The sequence below is a fragment of the Ranitomeya imitator genome, chromosome 4, assembly GCF_032444005.1.
Source record: "Ranitomeya imitator isolate aRanImi1 chromosome 4, aRanImi1.pri, whole genome shotgun sequence".
In the NCBI taxonomy this organism is placed as follows: Eukaryota; Metazoa; Chordata; class Amphibia; order Anura; family Dendrobatidae; genus Ranitomeya; species Ranitomeya imitator.
The window spans coordinates 656,608,850-656,632,300 of NC_091285.1; the positions used below are offsets into that span (position 1 = coordinate 656,608,850).

The window sequence follows — 23,451 nt, forward strand, 5'->3', positions numbered from 1 at the left end:
CAGAGGAGAGGACAGGGGAAAAGAGGAGAGGAGAGAAAAGGAAAGGAAAGGAAAGGAGAGGGTGAAGCAAGAGGAGGTCTCTGCTTAAACCATTTGTGTACACTAATACTGGGGAACAGAGAAGAAGTAGCAATTGTGAAACATCTTGCCAACAACACACTGGAGATAAGAGTCTAGGAGAGGAGAGAAGAGAAGAGGGAAAGAGAGGAGAGAAGAGGAGAGGGAAAGAGAGAAGAGAGAGGAGCAAGAGAAGATCATGCTACATTATCTCTGCTCTGACCTGTGTGTAATACATAATTTGGAATAAAATAAAGGGAGGCCGCAAGGAAAACATAATTGAAATTCAGAGGAGAGGAAAAGAGAGAGGCAAAAGGGCAGGAGGAGGTAGTGATGTGGTCTCCCTGCTCCATCTTGTGTGTGCGACTAATGCTATGGAATATACTAGGGGCAGCAAAGGAGACAGCTAACTAAAAATACAGAGGAAAGAAAAGAGGAAAGGAGTGGAAAGAAGAGAAGAGTAGAGAAGAGAAGAGGAGAGGACAGAAGAGGAGAGGAGAGAAAAGGAGAGTTTGGTGCAGTGGTCTCTCTGTATCGGTCTGTGCCTAATCCTAATGCTACAAAATGGAGTAGGAATGTCTAATCAGCCAATGCATATATTTTAGATCCTTAACTTTACTCCATGAGGAACACACCTACTCAACACACTTTTAGAGAGAAAATTACCATTTGTCTATACAAGCTCAGACATATGTGGAAAATAATCGGCTCCATATGGGACTCTTTCTGACCTGTTTGTGATCTTCTCTGACTTCCATCAACTACCTGTTAGGAGTTGAGTTTCCTCTGCTGCACAGGGGGAATCTCGATCCGTGTCTGCTGCGGTCTCCCATTCGGTATCGGCCGCAGTGGGCTCTGCTCAGTGGAGACGTCGCTCCCAGCATCTCGCTGGGGCTGATTCGGTGCATAGGGTCACTACTGCCTTTTCTGGCTTTCCTATGGTACCCTGCACTGATCTGCGGCGAGCGAGCCTCTCTGGGACTAAGTCCTTGTTTACTCACACTGAGCATGCCCAGGGCAGGGTCTCCCATTGGAGGTCGAGGGCCACATGTTCGGTCACATGCTCAGGTGCTGCAGTACAGTCCATTGGTCCTTCTGGAATGTCCTGAAAGGGCAAAACATGCTCAGGTACTGCAGCACTTTCCATTGGTCCTTCTGGAAGGTCCTGAAAGGGCAATGGCTTCAGTAGCAGCTTCCTGTGCTGCAACTATATAAACTGCGCATGACCGCACGGCCATGCGCTAGTATCGTCTTATGCTATATGCTTTGCGCCAATGTGGTCATGTGTTTGTATGTGTTCAGGGACCCGGCTGAAATAAGCCCCTAGAATGCTGGCACCTCCGGCGAGGAGATTGTGTATAAATGTGTTCAGGGACCCGGCTGAAATAAGCCCCTAGAATGCTGGCTCCTCCGGCGAGGAGATTGAGTATGCATGCATGACCACTCACTGCTCACATCTGGGTAGTTGGCCTGTGCCTCTGTGAAAGTCTAACAGGGCACAGAGCTCACCTCTCGCGGTTACTCTGTGAAGCTAACAGAGTTAGTATATACCGCCATATAGAGCCGCCATTATTTAGCAGCAGGTACTTTCCTGCACGGTGGATCCCGGGTTGCGAACGCACCAATTCCTTTTAATAAACAATATATTTGGTGCGTTCCGCCAACCCTAACACTACCTACATTATTTCAAGCGATGAAATTATAGTATTTGGATCTAGACATTAACAGGGTGTAATGTTCTCTAAGAATAGATTTGGGCCTGTTAATGAGGCTTCTGGGTATGTGAAAGGGTTCACTGAGGTTCAAGTATGGGGAGCGAGTAGAGTTTCACGACAAGTGGACTTTATTAGAAACAACTAATTGATAAAAATAAAGGTAATGGGGAAACAAATTTAACCGAAAGCTTCATAGATGCTCGAATAAGGGTTTAGCAGAGAAAACACAGCAATATCGGTAATGCATTCTTCACTGTCCTGGAGCAGATTAACATTGGCTAAGACCTTAAGATAAAGCAGAGCAAACAACCATTGAGAAGTTTTTGATTTCAATAATTTCCAAATGATTAGAACACTAAAAAATTGCATCTTGAAAAGAAAAACGTAGACCACAACCCTGTCTATGTACACATACACCAACAGAAGGAATGTACGGTGGTCAATTTCTTCCCATAGTGAGCGCTGATCAATGTAACCATTTAACCATCACTTGTCTGAAGGTCTTTTTACATGGGCCAATGTAGACTTTATTTGGACGAATAGTTGGTAATATAATCATTCCGAATCTACTAACAGTATATTGTTGAAAGCATATCCCTTTTCTTTATGAATATGTGCTGCTGCAATTTTTTTTAGGCCACATAAAAGATGCAATCACCGACATGCTAACACTTTGTCATCTGTTGACTGATCGCTAATGGGCAAGAATGAGAGCTAGAACAAAAGTGTAAAGTAGCTGTGCATAGCAGCTTGACAGATCTCAACAGAGCTTTCAGACACAGGCTTTGCTCAAGCCACTCCACTTAGCAGATCTCAGGGAAAACCTGGCCTTCACCCTTTAATGTCTAAAAGGGTCTGCTGCAGTTGGAGTGAGCTGTCAGAGGAGGGTTGTCTAGCCAGGTCATAATCAGAGAGTACAAAAACAGGACAAAGTCAGAATACTTCAATGAGGTCAGAAAATAGCAGATGTGAAAACAAGGAACATGGGGTCATAATAGCAAGACAGTCGGAGAATCAAATGGTCCGAGGTTAGCAACAAGTAGCAACAGCAAACTCAAGTAGCAGGATAATCATCAACGATAGACCAGGTAGCATGGTGGTAGATGGGCAGCACGGTGGCGCAGTGGTTAGCACTGCAGCCTTGCAGCGCTGGAGTCCTGGGTTCAAATCCCACCAAGGACAACATCTGCAAGGAGTTTGTATGTTCTCCTCGTGTTTCCGTGGGTTCCTCTGGGTTCTTCGGTTTCCTCCCACATTCCAAAGACATACTAATAGGGAATTTAGATTGTGAACTCCATCGGGGACAGTGATGATAATGTGTGCAAAACTGTAAAGCGCTGCGGAATATGTTGGCGCTATATAAAAATAAAGATTATTACCAGGTAAGTATAAACTATAACTGTCAACTTGCAGCAGACTTCTGGGGACTTAACTAAGGTGTGACACCCCTTATATTTCCCAGAAGGAAACTAATTGCATCTGTTAATCAGCTCTTTGCAGGAAACACAAATTCACTGGCTGGGAGGTCCACAAGTCAAAACTAAAGTTTACCCCTGGAGTGAGGTGGCAGAGGAGGGATGAGTAGCTGGGTCATAAGCACAGAGGACAAAAACGTGACAAAATTAGAATACTGTGATGACGTCAGGAAGTATCAGATGCCAAGAAGAGACCATAATAGTAGGGCAATAAAAGAGTCAAATGGTCCTAGGCATGTAACAAGTACCAGCAGCAACTATAAGCAGCAGGGTACCACTAATCGAAGAACCAGATTAGTATAAAACCATAATAGGCAGCTTGCAGCGGACTTCTAGGGGTTTAAATAGTGTATGACCCCACTCAAAGCTCTCGGCGGCACACAGCTAGTTATTTCTGCTAATTAGCTCTCTGCAGCAAAACACAGGTTCAGTGGTAGAGGGACAAGAGATCCCAGCTATTCTAAAGTTTAACCAAATCACAGTTGAGTCACCAGGCGGCGGCCATATTGTAAGTGTGTAACTGTGGAGCGATGAAGGTAGGGGTATATTCAGACAAGTAACAGAAAGTTGTTTGGCCAATTACTGCCCATTGCTTTTACCAAATGTATCTTTGGATCTACCGTTTTGAAAAGTGAATGTCTTCCAAATGCAAAATGAGTTACCGTCTCATGAAGGCAATTTCTTCCCTACAGACAGCCACCAACAACTGCTTCAGTGGTGGCCAAACACGTAATAAGTGGATGGACCTTGTCAGTCAGACCTGTGGTTGATTTGGCTCAGTGCAGATGGTACCAAGTGGAAGAACTTTTCTAACAGTGCATATGAGTGAGAATTGTCTTTATGACACAATCTTTTTATTGTGATTTAATAACTAACTAATCTAATCTATCCTACAAAAACATTGAACTTCACTATCCAAGTAACACCTGGTTCACCTCCTAATATATCTCAAGAAGAATTGCAAACGATGCACACAGAACCTTCGGGCTGCTTCTAACTACAAACTCCCAGCATCTTAACCACTTCACTGGGTTTCAAATCTCCAGCGTAAAAAGTTTGCTTCAACAGTCAACCAGCAAGAATAATTAGCCTGTGCTGCGGAAATGAGCATGTCTGCCCAGAATCAATTTATTTCAGAATATTCTAGATGGAATTAGACAGGGAAAGTTGAGTCAGCCAAGTCTGTGAGTTTTTACAACTCTATATATGCAGGGATTGATATGACAATGATGGTCTTCACTGTGCCTCAACCTCCTTCGGAAAAACCAAATAATCATGACTGGAAAACTTCAAGAAACTATTGTGCCTGAACTGATTCTTCAACGTGTGGGAAAAGAAAAATTGATTACATCTGCAAAATGACTCTAGGGCACTAGGAATATTACAGAAATAATATAATTTAAAAAAAATCACAATTATTTGAAAAAACTTGGATAAGAGTTAATTTTTGGGGATTCAATTTGCGTGAATCCGACAAAATGGTATCCAGCTGAATACTGAGGTCTAAGAAAGAAGTAAAAAAATACAATAAACTAGTATGCAGACCTTTCCTTAGGCCTCCCCATCAATGTCTTGGTGCATGGCCTTCCGATTGTTCCTCTTTGCCGTTTTGCTCATTTCGAGCCTTTAGAGCTGCTATTTTTCACTTGGCCCATCATGTCTATGTATGGCGCATTAACATTGGTGGAAAGGGTAGTACGTGTAGGCCTGGAGCAAGAAAGCTTTGGAAGACAGAAGATCTTAGGAGAGGTATGTGGGGCTATGGAAGCGGGAGTCCAACATTTTTGTTTTTAACTAATTCAAAACAGATTTGATTCACTCTGACGTTAGTGGGTGCAAATTTAATTTCCCAGCCAAATTTGAGTGAAATTGACTAATTCAATTTTTTCATATTTTCTCATCTCCAATAGGGAATATTATAAAATAAATGGAATAACCATTACATACTAGTTGATTACCAGCAGCACCATTAGTTTTCCCCAATCCTGCAGCGATCATACGCTGTGCACTGAATCGTTATGCTCCATAAAACTGAGCCCTATTTAGATGCCATGCCGAATTACCATAGTATTGAACCAAGGAGACTTAGTATGCTGTCATGAGAGATATAATTTGAATCATTTGAAGTATGGGCCTCATTATATGGGCCGACGTGATATGGAGGCTTCTTCCTTTGGGCCTCCTTAGACTTTAGTATGTGCTAAAATTAAAATTTGACAGATTCACTCAAATTCGAAAGGGAAATTCGATTAGCATCAAGTTTATTGTATTACAATCAAATATGCCTTTATTTTGTTTTGAGGTGTAAAAAACGAAGGGCAAAAACCTCACACTGATTCTCACCTGTCCTGCCTAATAGTCCGGCTCCGGTCATCAGTTTGACTCTGTCTTCCGGCATTTTAGCCGCCTCCTGCACTGACTAGGTCTCAAGGCGTTGTAGGGGATGTTGCGTTTGACTTAATCAGACATTGTGAGGCCTCTTCCTTAGGTTAGTAAAATAAAAAACAAAGTTCACATGTGCTCACCAGTGTAGGCAATGATCCACAAGGCATCGGTTTCAGGTAAGTAGACATTAAGAGAAAAAGACAAAAAGTCCAGCTGCCACAAACATTTAAGAAAAAAAAAGCAAGTGAAAAAATATTATTAAAAATATTAAAAACATTATTTATTTGAATGCTTTAAAAACAAGAAAACCCATAGCATTAGGCCTATGCGTTCCTCAGGTGCCTACAATGCTGTAAGGCAGAGATTATGGGTTGTGGCTAGGGCTACACATTGGGACAGGTGAGGACCAGGGTGAGGTGACTGTAATGCTTTCTGTTTTTTAATTTTTTTTAAAAAAAATCCCTTCCCGACCCTTTGGAATTTAACAAAATGGTATCCATTCTTGAGAACATGATTTTTAATAAATTCTAAGCAAATTCAATTTGCCTCAACGTATTTGCTAACCTCTAAAGCTCCCCTATCTGTACAGGCCCAATGCATGATACGCCACTGTGTGCATGATGCAGCTAAATGAGCAACCATTGCAGTTCATTCCAACATATCTTACTTATTCCGGCTCCCATTTGCGTGTTTTAGGAACCATTTATCTGGTGCGGCTGACGTGAATTGCACATATAATGTCCTCATTAAGTAAAATCTCCGTTTTTTAAAGCTTAGCATTGATTCTAAGCACCTAGCCAAGATTTCATCCCACGGACAGCTGGTGCTTCTTGTGGGAGTCTTCTGTTATGCCACAGTCATGTTCTACAATTAATTAGAAAAATAAAATCGCTGCCATAACCGAAAAACTGGATCATACCTGACCGCTCTGGATCTGCCACGTAATTAAATCTGCTCTCATCTGAGCACATTATCAGTCACATAGGTGGCCAACGTATAGGAGCCGTGCATGATCATCATGCAGAGCAACACATTTATTATCAGTGTATAAAATTACTCAATTAGAGGAACATAGGAAAGTCATTATGTTGCCGAGTGCCAGTTACAGATTTCATCATCGGTTTTCAATCTCCTGCTGCTGAAAATACCGTTTAGTGCTGTTTTATTCAGGTCACATTAACAACAAGTGAACGAGGCAAAAAAATAAAAATAAAAAAATAAAGTTAAAGATTATAATAACTAAAAATAAATTACAGTAGGATAGTCAAAGATCAATAGTTTCATAAAATGCCAAAAAATGTAAAAACAGATGAAGGGTGGGCGTAAAATCAATTCGATAAGTTGAGGAATCGCGAAGAAGCTCATTAAGCCCTCGTAGATCCTGTACAGAGGCTAGGGAAGATCAAGAGGCTTTATATTCCATTTATCCCTTATTGTGCTTCATTGTGTGACCATATTGTCCTCTAGAATACATTGTGTTGTACACGCTCTCAGGTAGGCATAAGGTAGCGTCCACACAGGCAATGAGGTTTGGTCCTAACATGTCCAGTTTTATTGCCTTCATAAAAGTTCAAGGTATTCACACTAAACAGGCTGCATCTTCCACGTGTTACTCTGGGGCTCCAACACACAGACTGCTCAAATTTCCTAGCTGACCCGTGCAATCTCCATTCAGCAAGAGACTGACAGCTCCAGCTCACATTTTGTTTGGTCACTCACCAGCTTCAACACACTCCACTCTGATCAATGTGTTGTCAGACTAAAACTACAACGTGTCAGTACTGCAATACTAAAACTAAATGTGATGATATATATATACCAAAGGATGTGATAAAAAAGGGATTATGAGGAAAAAGATGCCAAAAAATCAGCAGCAGATGAGCAACACATGACTCCAAAGCTGTGCTATTTGAGATCTTGGCCTTATTTCACTTGGTTGATCTTGATGTGCATTCACCTCCTGTGTATATTATGAGTCACACCATGAAAAAAACAACCGTTATCTTTCCAACTTTATAAGGCAAATCTTCGTTGCCTTTTTTATTCATTTAAAACGTAAGTAGAAAAGTTTACTACTTTAAGTAGACATTTATAAGTATTCAACCACATATGCTGTAGGCCATCAGATGTGGCACTTGACCAGGGAATATTGCAATCACTCAGGGCTGGATCAAGGGTTTAGTATGGCTTTTTTACACAACTGTATTTGTGGCCAGAATTTTTCTCTGTTTGTTTTATTTAGCTAAAAAGTAAGTTTAGAAACAAAAATATTCCTAGAACATACATAGTAACATAGTTATTAAGGTTGAAGGAAGACTTTAAGTCCATCTAGTTCAACCCATAGCCTAACCTAACATGCCCTAACATGTTGATCCAGAGGAAGGCAAAAAAAAACCATGTGGCAAAGAGTAAGCTTCACCTTGGGGAAAAAAATTCCTTCCCGACTCCACATACGGCAATCAGACTAGTTCCCTGGATCAACACCCTATCAAGGAATCTAGTGTATATAACCAAAACGCATCTTCAAAGAGAACAACAAATACAGGAACCTACAGGGGGTGAAATAGGTATTGAACACATCACCAATTTTCTAAGTAAATTTATTTCTAAAGGTGCGATTGACATCAAATTCTCATGAGATGTCAGTAACAACGCATACAATCCATATCGGCAAAGAAATCAAACCATAGATGTAAAGTTGTGTAATAATGAGAAAAGCCAGAGAGAAAAAGTATTGAATATGCTCACTGAAATTTATTTAATACTTTACACAAAAGCCTTTGTTAGTGATGACAGCTTCAAGATGCCTTCTATATGGAGAAACTAGTTGCAGGCATTGCTCAGGGGTGATTTTGGACCATTCTGCCACACAAACATTGTTCATATCCTGGAGCTTTCAACCAGGGATATGCAACAAAGCTGGAAGTGCTGCATGAGGACTAGAGCAAATAAGTAGAGTGCCAAATGCAGTGAGTAACTCAGCTCCGGGAACAAGTGTGAGTTACTGCTGTGACAGTTGGAAACTCCATCGTGTGTTTCATGTTACCTTTTTCAGGGAGTACTATTTCTAAAAGTTATCTACAAAGGGAATACTGACCGCAGGGACATATTTAGAAACATAATTATACACATGCGCACTATACACATGTTTCGGAAAGGTAGCCGCACTATATTTTCCTTTTCTGGGGATTTACATTAAGCACATGAGGAAAGGCAGTTAAGCATCACCTAGGGACAGATATGCAGAATAAGTGATTTATTGCATCAGTTATGTAAAACGAAGAGGAGGTGGCCTTGTTTTTTATTACGGCGTATATCTGGGTTCTGTTTTTTAGAATGGAAGGAAAAATTCTTCATGCAAAACTTTTCCCCTCTTCTTCAAAATTGTTTACATAACTGATGGGATGGATCCTTTATTCCATATGTCTATACCAAAAAATGGAACAGCGAACTGAGATCAACAGGCATAATGCAAACATCTAAAATATTCCAATCCAAAACCATTTTCCTATATTCATCCGTACACTATCCGCAAGAACTTCTACTTTATTGGTAAACTTTTCGAAAGCCAACTACTTTAACTGACCCTTCGGTAGACTATTCCTCAATGGCTTGGAGCACAACTTTCTACCGTGAAAGTCCAATGATAAATGTCTACTCTGTCATTAGAAATATTTAGTCTAAATCTCAATTGTTTAGTAGTGTTGTCCCTGCTGTCCTACTAGTTAAGCATGAAGACCATGGAGAGTGAGTAGACAGTTCACATTTCTTAGTCTCCAATGGTTCATTGTTCTTAGCCTGCTTCTTCTAGAGGACCTTGTTCCACCTACCACATGATAAAAGTGGCATTTTTTACATTATCTGTCAAAACCCAATACCTAATACACTCAGGATATAAGCTTCAGAGGGCATATTCTGCAAAGCAAGCACTTACATTTTTGCCTTGTACAGGTGGGTGTAGCGTCTTATTTAACATCATTAAGGTGTCCATAGATATTAGATGATTGAAGAAACTATTCAGCTAAGACAGAGACTTTCCATGTTTTTGTGCCAAGATATTTGATTAATGCCCGGTTTAAGTCACCAACCGGAAAGCTTCAGATACATACTGTATGTAACACTCAGTCTTCTTACACTTTTTCTTTCTTGCCTTAAATTAATCTTTTATGTTGCGGTGACATATCCACAGCTTGAGAGCATGCTGCCAAGATAACAGAGCGCGCTGATCGCTCGTGTCAAAAATTTGTAGGAGTTTGTACCACTACATTTACTTCTGCTGAATTAAATACGGATCAGATTCCCTCTTCGATTTCCTACCATGACCCTTGTGCCAGTTCACTGTCACCAAAGCATATTCTCATTGTCCAGAAGCAAAGGGGACAAAATCGAGGGAGACAGTGCGCCCATTTTCAGAAGACCCTCCAGCACTCGCATCTTCTGCTCCTATTTTGCGCACCCTTAAAGAGTTATTCCCAAAAAAAGTAAAGTGCCTATGGATAGGGGGTAAGTTACTAACCTCTAGTGGTCTGGACGCTGGGAAACCTAGTGATCTCAAGATCAAGGATCTGGAAGTTCTGTCTTGAATGCAATGGTTGCACGCACACTTCAATCTATGTCTGTGGGAAAGTCGAGCACTGTACTAGGCAATTTCTGGCAACAATGAATGCAAAGACCGGTGCTCAGGGATCCAGAGCCCCATTCTCGGGATCAGCAAGTTACAGTATAGGATCAGCAAAGATCAGGGATAACCCTTTACATGAACAAGCTGTTTCACTGATGATCTTAAAAAGGTTGACTAAGGTGATCAAAATCGGGCCAAGGAGGTTCAGGTTCACTTTAACGTGAACCTGTCACCATAAAGTTAGAGCAAGGCCACCTGAGCGGATTGATATATAGTTTTGTAGGAAAAGATTAAATGTAACCTGTGTTTCATCCTTGAATCCTCGGCTCTTTCTGGGGTTTTCAGTCAAGTGGCCGGTCCTATCAGTGACTGACAGCTATCTCTATTATCACGCTTATGCAAATAAAGCTGTCAAGGACCACCCACTGGACCAACATTCCCAGAAAAAGCAGAGGTTTAAATTAATAAATCACTGAATAATTTCTCACAAAATCAGTCTACTCTTCTCCACTTGCTCTATACCATGGTATTGTACCTGCAGATTGGATTTCAATTTCATGGTGACAAATTCACCCATTACTTACCCGTTAAGTCCCCAATGCAAATATTGTACAGCATTGTGGCTGTCGATCAGCAGTGAGACATGTAACCGCGGGGACAGGAGCATATTTTTCGAGCACGCCGAAGACGCTCGGTTAGCACCCGAGCATGCTCAGATAACACCATATCCCAGCACGTTCGCTCATGTGCCAGGATATAAGGTGTAAGGAATATACAGTATATATTACTTTTATTGAGTACAAGAATACATATATAAAAAATTAAAAAAATCCAAGATATACGGAGACTCATAGAACCGAACGGGGGGCAAGAAATCCCAAACTAATTGTGGGTACCCTGGACGTTCAGAGATGCAATATTTGCCGGAGACACAGTAGTATAACTATTAATGTGCAAGCAGATTATCACCAAAATCATTAGTCCAATAATCACAATATCAATCCATTCAAAGATGCATGAAAGAGAAAAATATATCCCACAATTATATAGGTAATATAGATATTATGATATAACACATTACAAAATTTATATGTAAATCATTACTTAAAAGGGTATAAGAATCCCAATATAATTAATATCTGAGTACATCAGGTATATGGTATGAGCATAGGTAGGGGTACTCACCCACCAGGCACCCGACGCGCGTTTCATAGTTGCTTTGTCAGGACCCTGTGATGTGGAGGCTCAGACTCTGGTTCCAGTGATGTATGGTCTACATGCTGTCATTTAGAGACAATCACAGTTTTCTCTGCAGCAGATCTAGCAGAGCTCAGAATGCTGAGCTGTGTATAACCCCGCCCACACCACTGATTGGCAAAATTCTCTGTGTATTAAATATTGACATAAAGATGGGGACGGATTACATATAGCAGTTTACTAGGAGGCACGAGACACCTAGTCCTGGAGTGATAATGCACTAATTTTAAGAACAAGAAAAAGTATGAGCGCCCGTGCTGGGGTAAGGTGTTATCCAGGTGCTCGATGCTTACCGAGTGTCTATGGTGTGCTCGAAAAATATGTTCGAGTCCCCATGGCTGCATGTCTCGCCCAATAATATGGGAGCAGAAATAGACCACAAGCCCTACACCTTTCCTCTATGCAGGTCTACAGGTCTAGTGATAAATCTCAGCCTCATTATTTAAAGTAGATGAATCGATGAATGAATATAAAAGACTATGGACATATTTAACATGAAAAAACAGAAGTTAGTGGATAGCTGCAGCTACAATAAATTAGTGTTTGTTGTGGACTGTTCTCCTGCAGAAGTGTCCTTCTATGTAATAGCTGTAAGGTCTGTATGACCAGAAGTCTGGTGTCTTCACTAGTTTTCATTTATTACAACAGCTCCATTATTGGTCTCAGTTTTCCTTTACAGATAATTAAGGATCTATTTTACCTTGTACTAACAGGAACCGATGCTAAGATGTTTATGGTTTCTCCCTCCCTTTCCAGTACAGTCTTGATATTTCTGTCTTCCTTTCTCTCTGAGCAGTGTGTGATACATTTTGCTTAGTTCTCCATTTAGAGTCTAAACATTCTACCCTCCATAAAGACTCAGATGCTTGTACCCCTCTCCACATTCTGATCTGTTTTTTACAACTTCTGACCTCTTCTGACTTTCGCTAAATCTAAGTGACAGGTACTGTAGAGCAGATAGAGCCCTCATAGCTCAGAGGAGCAAGTGGAAGGACCTATATCAGAACCAGTAGGACAGCTAGGTATGTAAAAGAGTTAGGTTATATGCGGATAAAGTTTTTTGAGGTGCTCAAAACAACTTCACCAAATACTCCTTTTGGGACAGTTTTGGGAGAAGTTTTTATTGGGACAGTTTTGGGAGAAGTTTTTTCTTTTCGTTTTTGAAGGGTTTTGATTTGACAATTTGGAGTAGATTCTATCAAGAAATTGTGATGCGGCTGCAGTGCAGTTTAGCGCAACCTCCATTGGGGGTGCTGGTGAGGGAAAAGAGGTTGCACACTCACAGCGTAGCAACACTGAACAGCCGCACAGGTGTCACAGGTAACGAAAGAGTGGTCAGACGAGCAGAGTCAGAAACTGTCAGGAGAAAAAGTACCAGAGGTAACAGAAATGAACTAAGTCAGAGACAAGCCAGAAGCCAGAGCCAAACGAGAGCGTGGTATCCAAAACAAGAGAGGTAAGAGTCAGACGGCATCGGGGTACAAGCCAGAAGTCAAAGCCAGTTGGGGAATGCAATATCAGAGACGGAAAACAAGAGGCAGGAAACAGAGATCAGGCCGAGTCATACACTGTTAAGAAAACCACCAGACGAACACTAAGTCAGGGACAGGGAACGGGTCACACACAAATATGGGAAGTCAGAGGCACAAGTATCACCAGGGTATACGGGTCAGCTGCTCTAACCTGGAAGCATGAACTATCACTGACACAGGCAACCAGAAATAGCACAAATAAATAGCCACCTAAGAACTAAAAGAGAGGCAGGAAAGGTTAACCCCTCCATGACCAGCCCAGGGAAAGAGAAGCAAGAAGCAAACCCCGTCCTGGATCATGACAGATATGCTTCAAAGAAGTGACAAGCACTTTCTTTATTTTACATCAGGCGTTTTTCAAAAGGAAATGAAAAAAAAATACTCTCAAAAAACTCCTCATAGGTATAGTATAAAGAAAGAACATGGAAATGAGGAGAAAGAGACTTTCAAGTGGATTCTTAGACATTTTGTTGGTGTTTTCAGAGTGTCTACACTTAGCCTCACACGGACTCTACAACAGTAAAACAGAAAGACATATTTCAAGAAAACTGTACAGAAAGTTTAGCGGAAACGAACACTAATAAAAATGTGATTGTGTGATTTGATGTCACCAGCCAAGACGGTTCTCTCGGTTCACTGCTGTGTAACAGTTTCCAATTCTGAAGGAATAAAATAAAACTACTTTATTACCGTCTACTGAATTTCTGTGTCTTCTATTCCGTAAACAAACTGGGTAATAAAATGTGTTAATTAAGCTGCGAACTATAAAAAATGTTCCCGCTAATTACAGAAAAGTACCAATATTCCTAATGTTTAAAAGAAGAAATAAACCATGAAAAATAAAAGGGTCATTTGTCTCCATGACATATTTCAAGAGTAAAGACCATACATCATGGCATTCAGATTGACTTTATATGTGCCGAAATGAGGAAACCATACTAAAAAGAATCTGTTGGGTCTTCAGTCTGTAGACTGCTCTAAAATAGTCTTATGCCCTGACCGACCCAGGACCAGACATGCCAGGATTTCTTCAGGAATCGGAGAGCTACAGATTGGAGACAATTGGTGTAAAGATTTCTGTAGAAATGAAGCCCACTTGAGGAACATTAAATTTTGGAGGCAAGACAGACTCAGGAAAACTAATCATGGAGCTCTATATTATGTCTCAAGATTTAACTAGTCTATGGTGAACATCTAAAGATGATTTAACCAATTTTTCAGATCTCTACCCTTAGTTTAATAGGCAGCTATGAACTATTTTTCACTTTATATTACAACTTGGTTTGAGTAGTGTTAATCGATTAGTAACCAGGTTCTGAGATCCCCACCAACTAATGAAAACCAAGCGTTAGAAGCACTCAGCTTAGGATTGAGCATGAGCACCAACGTGATTAATCAAAAAAAAAAAAGAAAAGAAAAGTTGAACCCCCTTGGTATTAGCAATCGGTGGGGGTCTAGGGACGCGAATCCCCATCTAATCAACATTGTAAAACATAGTAACATAGTAACATAGTAACATAGTTAGTAAGGCCGAAAAAAGACATTTGTCCATCCAGTTCAGCCTATATTCCATCATAATAAATCCCCAGATCTACGTCCTTCTACAGAACCTAATAATTCTATGATACAATATTGTTCTGCTCCAGGAAGACATCCAGGCCTCTCTTGAACCCCTCGACTGAGTTCGCCATCACCACCTCCTCAGGCAAGCAATTCCAGATTCTCACTGCCCTAACAGTAAAGAATCCTCTTCTATGTTGGTGGAAAAACCTTCTCTCCTCCAGACGCAAAGAATGCCCCCTTGTGCCCGTCACCTTCCTTGGTATAAACAGATCCTCAGCGAGATATTTGTATTGTCCCCTTATATACTTATACATGGTTATTAGATCGCCCCTCAGTCGTCTTTTTTCTAGACTAAATAATCCTAATTTAGCTAATCTATCTGGGTATTGTAGTTCTCCCATCCCCTTTATTTATTTTGTTGCCCTCCTTTGTACTCTCTCTAGTTCCATTATATCCTTCCTGAGCACCGGTGCCCAAAACTGGACACAGTACTCCATGTGCGGTCTAACTAGGGATTTGTACATAGGCAGTATAATGCTCTCATCATGTGTATTCAGACCTCTTTTAATGCACCCCATGATCCTGTTTGCCTTGGCAGCTGCTGCCTGGCACTGACTGCTCCAGGTAAGTTTATCATTAACTAGGATCCCCAAGTCCTTCTCCCTGTCAGATTTACCCAGTGGTTTCCCGTTCAGTGTGTAATGGTGATATTGATTCCTTCTTCCCATGTGTATAACCTTACATTTATCATTGTTAAACCTCATCTGCCACCTTTCAGCCCAAGTTTCCAAATTATCCAGATCCATCTGTAGCAGAATACTATCTTCTCTTGTATTAACTGCTTTACATAGTTTTGTATCATCTGCAAATATCGATATTTTACTGTGTAAACCTTCTACCAGATCATTAATGAATATGTTGAAGAGAACAGGTCCCAATACTGACCCCTGCGGTACCCCACTGGTCACAGCGACCCAGTTAGAGACTATACCATTTATAACCACCCTCTGCCTTCTATCACTAAGCCAGTTACTAACCCATTTACACACATTTTCCACCAGACCAAGCATTCTCATTTTGTGTACCAACCTCTTGTGCGGCACGGTATCAAACGCTTTGGAAAAATCGAGATATACCACGTCCAATGACTCACCGTGGTCCAGCCTATAGCTTACCTCTTCATAAAAACTGATTAGATTCGTTTGACAGGAGCGATTTCTCATAAACCCATGCTGATATGGAGTTAAACAGTTATTCTCATTGAGATAATCCAGAATAACATCCCTCAGAAACCCTTCAAATATTTTACCAACAATAGAGGTTAGACTTACTGGCCTATAATTTCCAGGTTCACTTTTAGAGCCCTTTTTAAATATTGGCACCACATTTGCTATGCGCCAGTCCTGCGGAACAGACCCCGTCGCTATATTTAAATATTTTAAACTTTATTTATACTTTGAAGATGCTTGATATTTTGGTGTTAATAACTAAACAAAGAGAAAACATACTTGGCAGAGTCCGACCACCAGTACTTAGACAAACAGGACTCACCAAATGGCTACTGTGGACATCATGGTCCTCAACTTCATAATAGTCAGTATAAAGTGTTCATCCAAAAGAGAAAAGTGGCATTCACCATCCACGAAAGAAGCTGTCCTAATAGGGACCTAGCGGGATGAGTGTGGAAGATGGCCGTTTCGAGTGAGTAAACACTTTTACAGGTTTTGATTCAATAATTGAAATTCTGTAGGCTCCCTATGCAAAAATGTTTATATGGGGCTATGAAGGTAGAGGCTCACATTAAGTTTTTCCTTCCTAGCCCTTTATGGGTAACATGACCATGCACATTACAAAATGCTATACTAGGAAAAGCCGTGAGATAGATTGAAGAGTAGCCAAGCACCAAACTGACTTGATTCATGCTGGCATAGTGACATGAGCTACGTAAAACAAGAGGGGAGCCCATTTTGCTCTGGGATTTATTCTCCTCTTTTTTTTCACCCTTTCCCCATTGTATAATTAGAAAAATCCAAATAATACAGTCAGTGATTCTAATTGGTACTAGAGTTGTGGAAGAAGATTCACAGAAACTTCGTCCAGTAGCTACATCTGTAGACTGGTACCTGTCGCACTGCTTCCAACCTGCCATCATCTCCAGCTCCTCTCTAATTAGTTGGCCTGGGGCAATAATAATGCTGTGGAGTGATGCACGCATGACGTCTTACTAATCAAAAGAGGCGCCGGAGATGCCAGCAGGTGAAAGGAAGTTTGCAGGCTCTGATCCGGTAGACATGAACTACTGACATGGCCGTTGGAACTGCAAATCTTTTCTTATCTCTAGTTAGTGCTAGGTATTTCACACAAGTCAACCAAAAGTAGCCATCAATGATCATTTGAGATCCAGGTGCATCCACTGAACACTGAAAAAAATGGCTGAAAGGTTTATTCCCATCACCTAGCCAAAGAATAGGTGATGACTTATGTCCTCATGGATTTCGAGAACAGAGCACAGAAAGGCCCCATGAGAACATAGTGGTGCCCACTTAATGTATTCTCTGTGGGCATGTCTGAAATAGTTGAAGGCTGTACTTGGTACCAAGAGTCAGATCTTCTTTCGATAGGTGATATTTTTAAAAATGGGATTAAGCCCTGTTAGCTCCAGAATGCCATTCTCAGGTAAATTAGGTGGCATTGAATTGAAGACAGGCTACAGACTATCACTTCACAGTTTGGCCAATATCGAGAGACACAAAAAAGCAAAATGTTCCTTGACTTCTCTATTGGAAAAGTTCTTAACATTATAACAACTTCTAATACCTCTGTCACGCATGTTGATCTGGATAGATTTTATGCCCTTGGAGATAAATCAATGTATGAAGGATCCTAATAACATGTTGCATGGTTTTCTATAAAGCCTATAACACTAATACTGACTGTTTCATACCCTGACTGAAGCTTCTCTGCCACATAAATTTTTGTCTGTTCCATCAGCGTCTGCTACTTTGAGAGTTTTCTTACCTTGAAATGTTTTCAGGTTCTTTAGGACTATGTCACAAAAGTGTGAGCCCAGCAGCTGAGATACCAACTAATCTCGAGTATAAAGTGTCCCATACACATTAGACAAAAATTGTACTAAATATACATTTTTGACCAAATCGATCATTTGTTGCGTGTTTTTCAGGTGGCAAGTGATCAACTTTCGGGCGATGAATGATTGTAGTTGTCCGAAAGATCGTTCGGACATGTCTGATATTTTCTTATTACTGCTGTGCATGGCATAATCTGTATGTGCTGATCTTCTGGGAAACTTTATTTCATTAGCTCAACCATTCTGAAGATCGAACATAATTGGACATGTGTATGGTGTTGTAATGAAAATTAAGATTGTACAAGCAACAAATGATCTTTTGTCGTTCGATTGTCATCTCATATGTATGGACAGTTTAAGATATCCCAGTCCTGATCTACTGACCTCACAGTCCTGACCTACTGATCTCACAGTCCTGATCTAACAATCTCGCAGTCCTGACCTACTGACCTCCCAGTTCTGACCTACTGATCTCACAGTCCTAACCTAATGATCTCAAAGTTCTGACTATCTGACCTTCCAGTCCTGACCTACTGATCTCACAGTCCTGACCTACTGACCTCCCAGTCCTGACCTACTGATCTCACAGTCCTAACCTACTGACCTCCCAGTCCTGACCTACTGATCTCACAGTCCTGATCTAACAATCTCGCAGTCCTGACCTACTGACCTCCCAGTTCTGACTATCTGACCTTCCAGTCCTGACCTACTGATCTCACAGTCCTGGCCTACGGACCTCCCAGTCCTAACCTACTGATCTCACAGTCCTGACCTACTGACCTCCCAGTCCTGACCTACTGATCTCACAGTCCTAACCTAATGATCTCAAAGTTCTGACTATCTGACCTTCCATTTCTGACCTACTGATCTCACAGTCCTGACCTACTGACCTCCCAGTCCTAACCTAATGATCTCACAGTTCTATCTGACCTTCTAGTCCTGACCTACTGATCTCACAGTCCTAACCTACTGATCTCACAGTCCTAACCTACTGATCTCGCAGTCCTGACCTACTGATCTCCCAGTCCTGACCTACTAATCTCACAGTCCTGACCTACTGACCTCCCAGTCCTAACCTAATGATCTCACAGTTCTGACTATCTGACCTTCTAGTCCTGACCTACTGATCTCACAGTCCTAACCTACTGATCTCACAGTCCTAACCTACTGATCTCGCAGTCCTGACCTACTGATCTCCCAGTCCTGACCTACTGATCTCAAAGTCCCACTCCCGACCTAATGATCTCACAGTTCTGACTATCTGACTTTTCAGTCCTGACATACTGATATCACAGTCCTGACCTAGTGACCTCTCAGTCTTGACCTACTGACTTCTCAGTCCTGGCCTAGTAATCTCACTGTCCTGACCTACTGACCTTTCAGTCCTGATTTACTGACTTCCCAGTCCTGATCTTCTCCTCAGCTTGAATGGAGAGGTCATTCCCTAATTAGCTAAGAGTTATAGAACATTCAATTCAAGTTCAACATTGACTGTGCAACTAATGAAAAGACTTGACCTGACCTTTACAATATGTTTATTTTGGATTCTAGAGGGTCATTTAAAAAAAGGGTTCTTTCATCAAGTACCTCATACATCATCACTGCTAGCATAAACCTTACCCATCGCCTCATATAGTCTGCAAGATGACCTGTTTCCTTAGTAAGAACTGAGGTCCTTTTTTTTTTTTTTAGAAACCAACAGAGTCCCAAATGTAGGACCCTCACCAATCACGTATAGAAATATATGCATGGTGGAAAACCCCTTTAAACATTATACATGGGCAACATTATAAGAAGAAGGCATTGCATAATACAAACATGAATAAAAGGCAATTAAGTGATTAATAAGATACATATAATAGATGTGCCCCTCCTATAAGCAGCTGCCGCGGGGAGAGAGGAGAAGTTGTCACTTGTCACCATATTTTGTCACATGGCTGTATATTATTAGGGGTTTCTTTTGGAATATCAGGAACAATAATCTAATTCTTTACCTTAACTCGGAGAGTTATCACTGTACACACAAGAATCAGTGAAATGATCAGCTCGGTTCTGCTGTGCAAGTGGACAGAAAGTTGGGGGTCATGAGCCCACCTCACACATGTACTATAGTATCCAATGGTGCCCAGAGACACACACATAATATGTAAGTACACCCACAGACCAATATACATTGTCACCAACAACAGCCTCATTGCCCATTACCACCGTACACAAGTCATGGAGTTACATGTCCAATATCACATGCAGTCCGGGGCTCACAAGATACATTAGTGTCAGATACTGTACGAGAACAGCGACACGTGCAATATGTGACGCACACGTGTCCATGGAACCACACATATAAGGCCGACATTGGCAGAAAAGTTACCAGCCAGGTGCACACAATTCATCCACTGTCTACACTGCCCGGTGTATTACACATCTGTCTGTGAGCACAGGGGAGCAGTGGGGTAAACCTCGCCTGAGGCATGCTGCTACACGGGACACAATCACATTCAAAGGGATAGTATCTGTCTGTGCACCTTTCTATCTACTTATCAGTCTTTCTTTCTTTCTTTCTTTCTTTCTCTTTCTTCTTTCTATCATTACTTTTCTATAATGCAATTGACCTCACACCTTTCATTCTAAGAATTATCTAATCTTCTAATATCTATTTTGTATAATTCCATATACCTATCTATACCTACTCTATCGCATATCAAATTTTTATCTGTGTATTTCCTTGTGATCTACCTTTTTTCTTTCCTTCTTTCTTTCTTTCTTTCTTTCTTTCTTTCTTTCTTTCTTTCTCTTTCATATAATTTTACCTAACTATCTACTTATTTTTCACTATCTATTATCTATCTATCTATTATCCACTATCTATCTATCTAGGTATCTGTCATCTATTATCTATCTATTATCTATCTATCTATTATCTATCAATCTATCTATCTATCTATCTATCTATCTATCTATCTATTATCTATCTATCTATCTATTATCCATATATTATCTATTATCCATCTATTATCTATCTATCTATCTATCTATCTATCTATCTATTATCTATCTATCTATCTATTATCCATCTATTATCTATCTATTATCCATATATTATCTATTATCCATCTATTATCTATCTATCTATCTATCTATCTATCTATCTATCTATCTATCTATCTATCTATCTATCTATCTATCCATCTCTCTATTATCCATTTATTATCTATCTATCTATCTCTCTATCTATCTATTATCCATCTATTATCTCTCTATCTATCTATCTATCTATCTATCTATCTATCTATCTATCTATTATCTATCTATCTATCTGTCTGTCTATTATCCATTTATTATCTATCTATCTATTATCTATCTATCTATCTATCTATCTATCTATCTATCTATCTATCTATCTATCTATCTATCTGTCTATCTATTATCCATTTATTATCTATCTATCTAATATCTATCTATCTATCTATCTATCTATCTATCTATCTATCTATCTATCTATCTATCTATCTATTATCTATCTATCTATCTGTCTATCTATTATCCATTTATTATCTATCTATCTATCTATCTATCTATCTATCTATCTATCTATCTATCTATCTATCTATTATCTATCTATCTATTATCTATCTATCTATCTATCTATCTATCTATCTATCTATCTATCTATCTATCTATCTATCTATCTATTATCCATCTATCATCTATTATCCATTTATTATCTATCTATCTATCTATCTATCTATCTATCTATCTATCTATCTATTATCTATCTATCTATCTATCTATCTATCTATCTATCATCTATTATCCATTTATTATCTATCTATATGTATCCATCCCTCCTTCTATCCCGCTGGCACATGCTTCCCCTTGCACACATGCACACACACGTCGCCGGCACTTCCCGCACACACTCTTGCACATGTCCCGCCGCGGACACATACATGCACAGACACACACCTCCCTGTCCATCCTCTCCCCGGCCAGGCTCTTTTGTCAATGTCAGCAGCAGCAGTGTCTCTGTCCCCCCTTCCTCCTCCTCTTCCCAGAGGCCAGCATCAGCACCACAGAGCCCCACGAGCAGCATGCTGGGCTTACCTGAGCCATCCTGGCCTGTAACATGAGCAGTAGGAAGATCATGCTGAAGAGGTGCATCCTTAGGGGTGCAGGGGGGTTCCTCACACCTCTACACAGACCCCCAGGGCTGAGCCTGCCCACCACCACTACTGACACCCTCCACATCCGCCTCTCCCCAGCACCCTCCCTCTCTCCTTCCTCCCGTCTATGGTTTTTGTCCCTTCCTCTCCCTCCCTCCCCTTTATTCTCTCTCCACCCTTAATTCCTCAGTCTTCTTCTCCCACCCTGGTCCTCTTCTTCTCCTATATCTTTCTATCCCTCTTAGTTCCCTGGTCCTATGAATCCCTCACCCTTCTTGGATCTGTCCGTTGGTCCAGCCTTGCCCGCCCTGTTACATCCTCTCCATCCTTGTGTCCCTGTCCATTCTTTCCGGCTTCCCTCTCCCTTCCTCTTCCCGGGATATTATCCCCTTGCTCCCATGCTAATCCCTATGCATTGCACTCTGACTTTCTCTCCTGGTGCTCGGCTTGTCATGTAATTCTGCCCCTTCCCACTATTTTAGTCTCCTTTCTCCGTCTCCCCTCCCTCCCGCACTCACGTCCCTCCTTTTTTGTCTCTCTGGTCTCTTCTCCCCATCTTTTAATCTTCTCTTTCACTCGTGCCTCCTGTAATCTCCATCCTCAGCCCTGTCTGCCATGCCGGTGGGTGCCCGTCGCCTCCTTCTTCACATCACGGACATTTAACCCTTGTCTCTTCGGCGCTGTACTCTAATGTATGGGCATACAGTATTTATCCGGGACGACGAGCATTCCGGATATTCATTAGAGATAAATAGAAAGAAACAGGAGCTGGATTATTCTTATATTTATATATTTTTTCACAGTATTATATGTCTAGAAATAAATTAACCACAGTTCACTAAGATGTCATATATGTCATTGTTTTCTTAAATGGTCCTATGGAGAAATAATTGGAAAATAATATTTATTTCTCTTTATTTCATAGGTAGAATTCCTCATCTATCTTTCTATGTCCTATGTATCCCATACGAATGAAATTATGAATTTCATATGGAAATTCTGTCTTGCCTCCCAATCACGATGGTCCCTAACGCTTGTAGTTCACCTCACTAAGTGTCAACAGACCATTTTGCTTTGGTTTTTATACTTTATACATATAGTTGAGTGTTTTTTTGTCTATATAGCTTTCCATGGGCAGACAGAACTGGGTCTGTCTAAGTAGGTGAAATAGTAGAGTTAGGGAGTTGGGACCACCCCGATTGGGGTCACCTTGTCATGGTGGGATGGCTTTTACACACTTATGATCAAAGTTGTATCGACTAAGTACCATATGTTATATACATGTACTATTACTATTTATTTACTTACTTACTGGAGGGTATTTGTTCAATGTGAAACATCTGGAAAAATTCTAAGAATTCATGGCTAATTTGAAAACAGCATAATGTGGAGGCTGTTATCAGCGATGTGTCAATTACTGGGCTGATTGCTGTAGTTTTTATATAAATCACTGATTTGTCAGCAGGATATTTTGACTAGAGGACTAGCAGCCTGCTGCCATGTAGTCTCCCATATTCATCAGCTCTGTACCACATCCCTACCACTGACTGGATGATTTCTGCCTATGCACAGTGTACACGAAAAGCTACTGCAGG

General features: G+C 40.7%; 1 protein-coding gene across 1 annotated transcript in view; it reads right to left on the reverse strand.

The window, feature by feature from the left end:
• OLFM2 (olfactomedin 2) overlaps positions 1-22,490 on the reverse strand; it is a 517,336-nt gene extending 494,846 nt beyond the window's left edge. The window contains exon 1 of the mRNA XM_069767046.1: positions 21,798-22,490. Within this exon, the coding sequence (XP_069623147.1) occupies positions 21,798-21,941 (144 nt within the window). The 5' untranslated portion in view covers positions 21,942-22,490. The remainder of the gene's footprint in view (positions 1-21,797) is intronic.
• Positions 22,491-23,451: the final 961 nt, after the last annotated feature.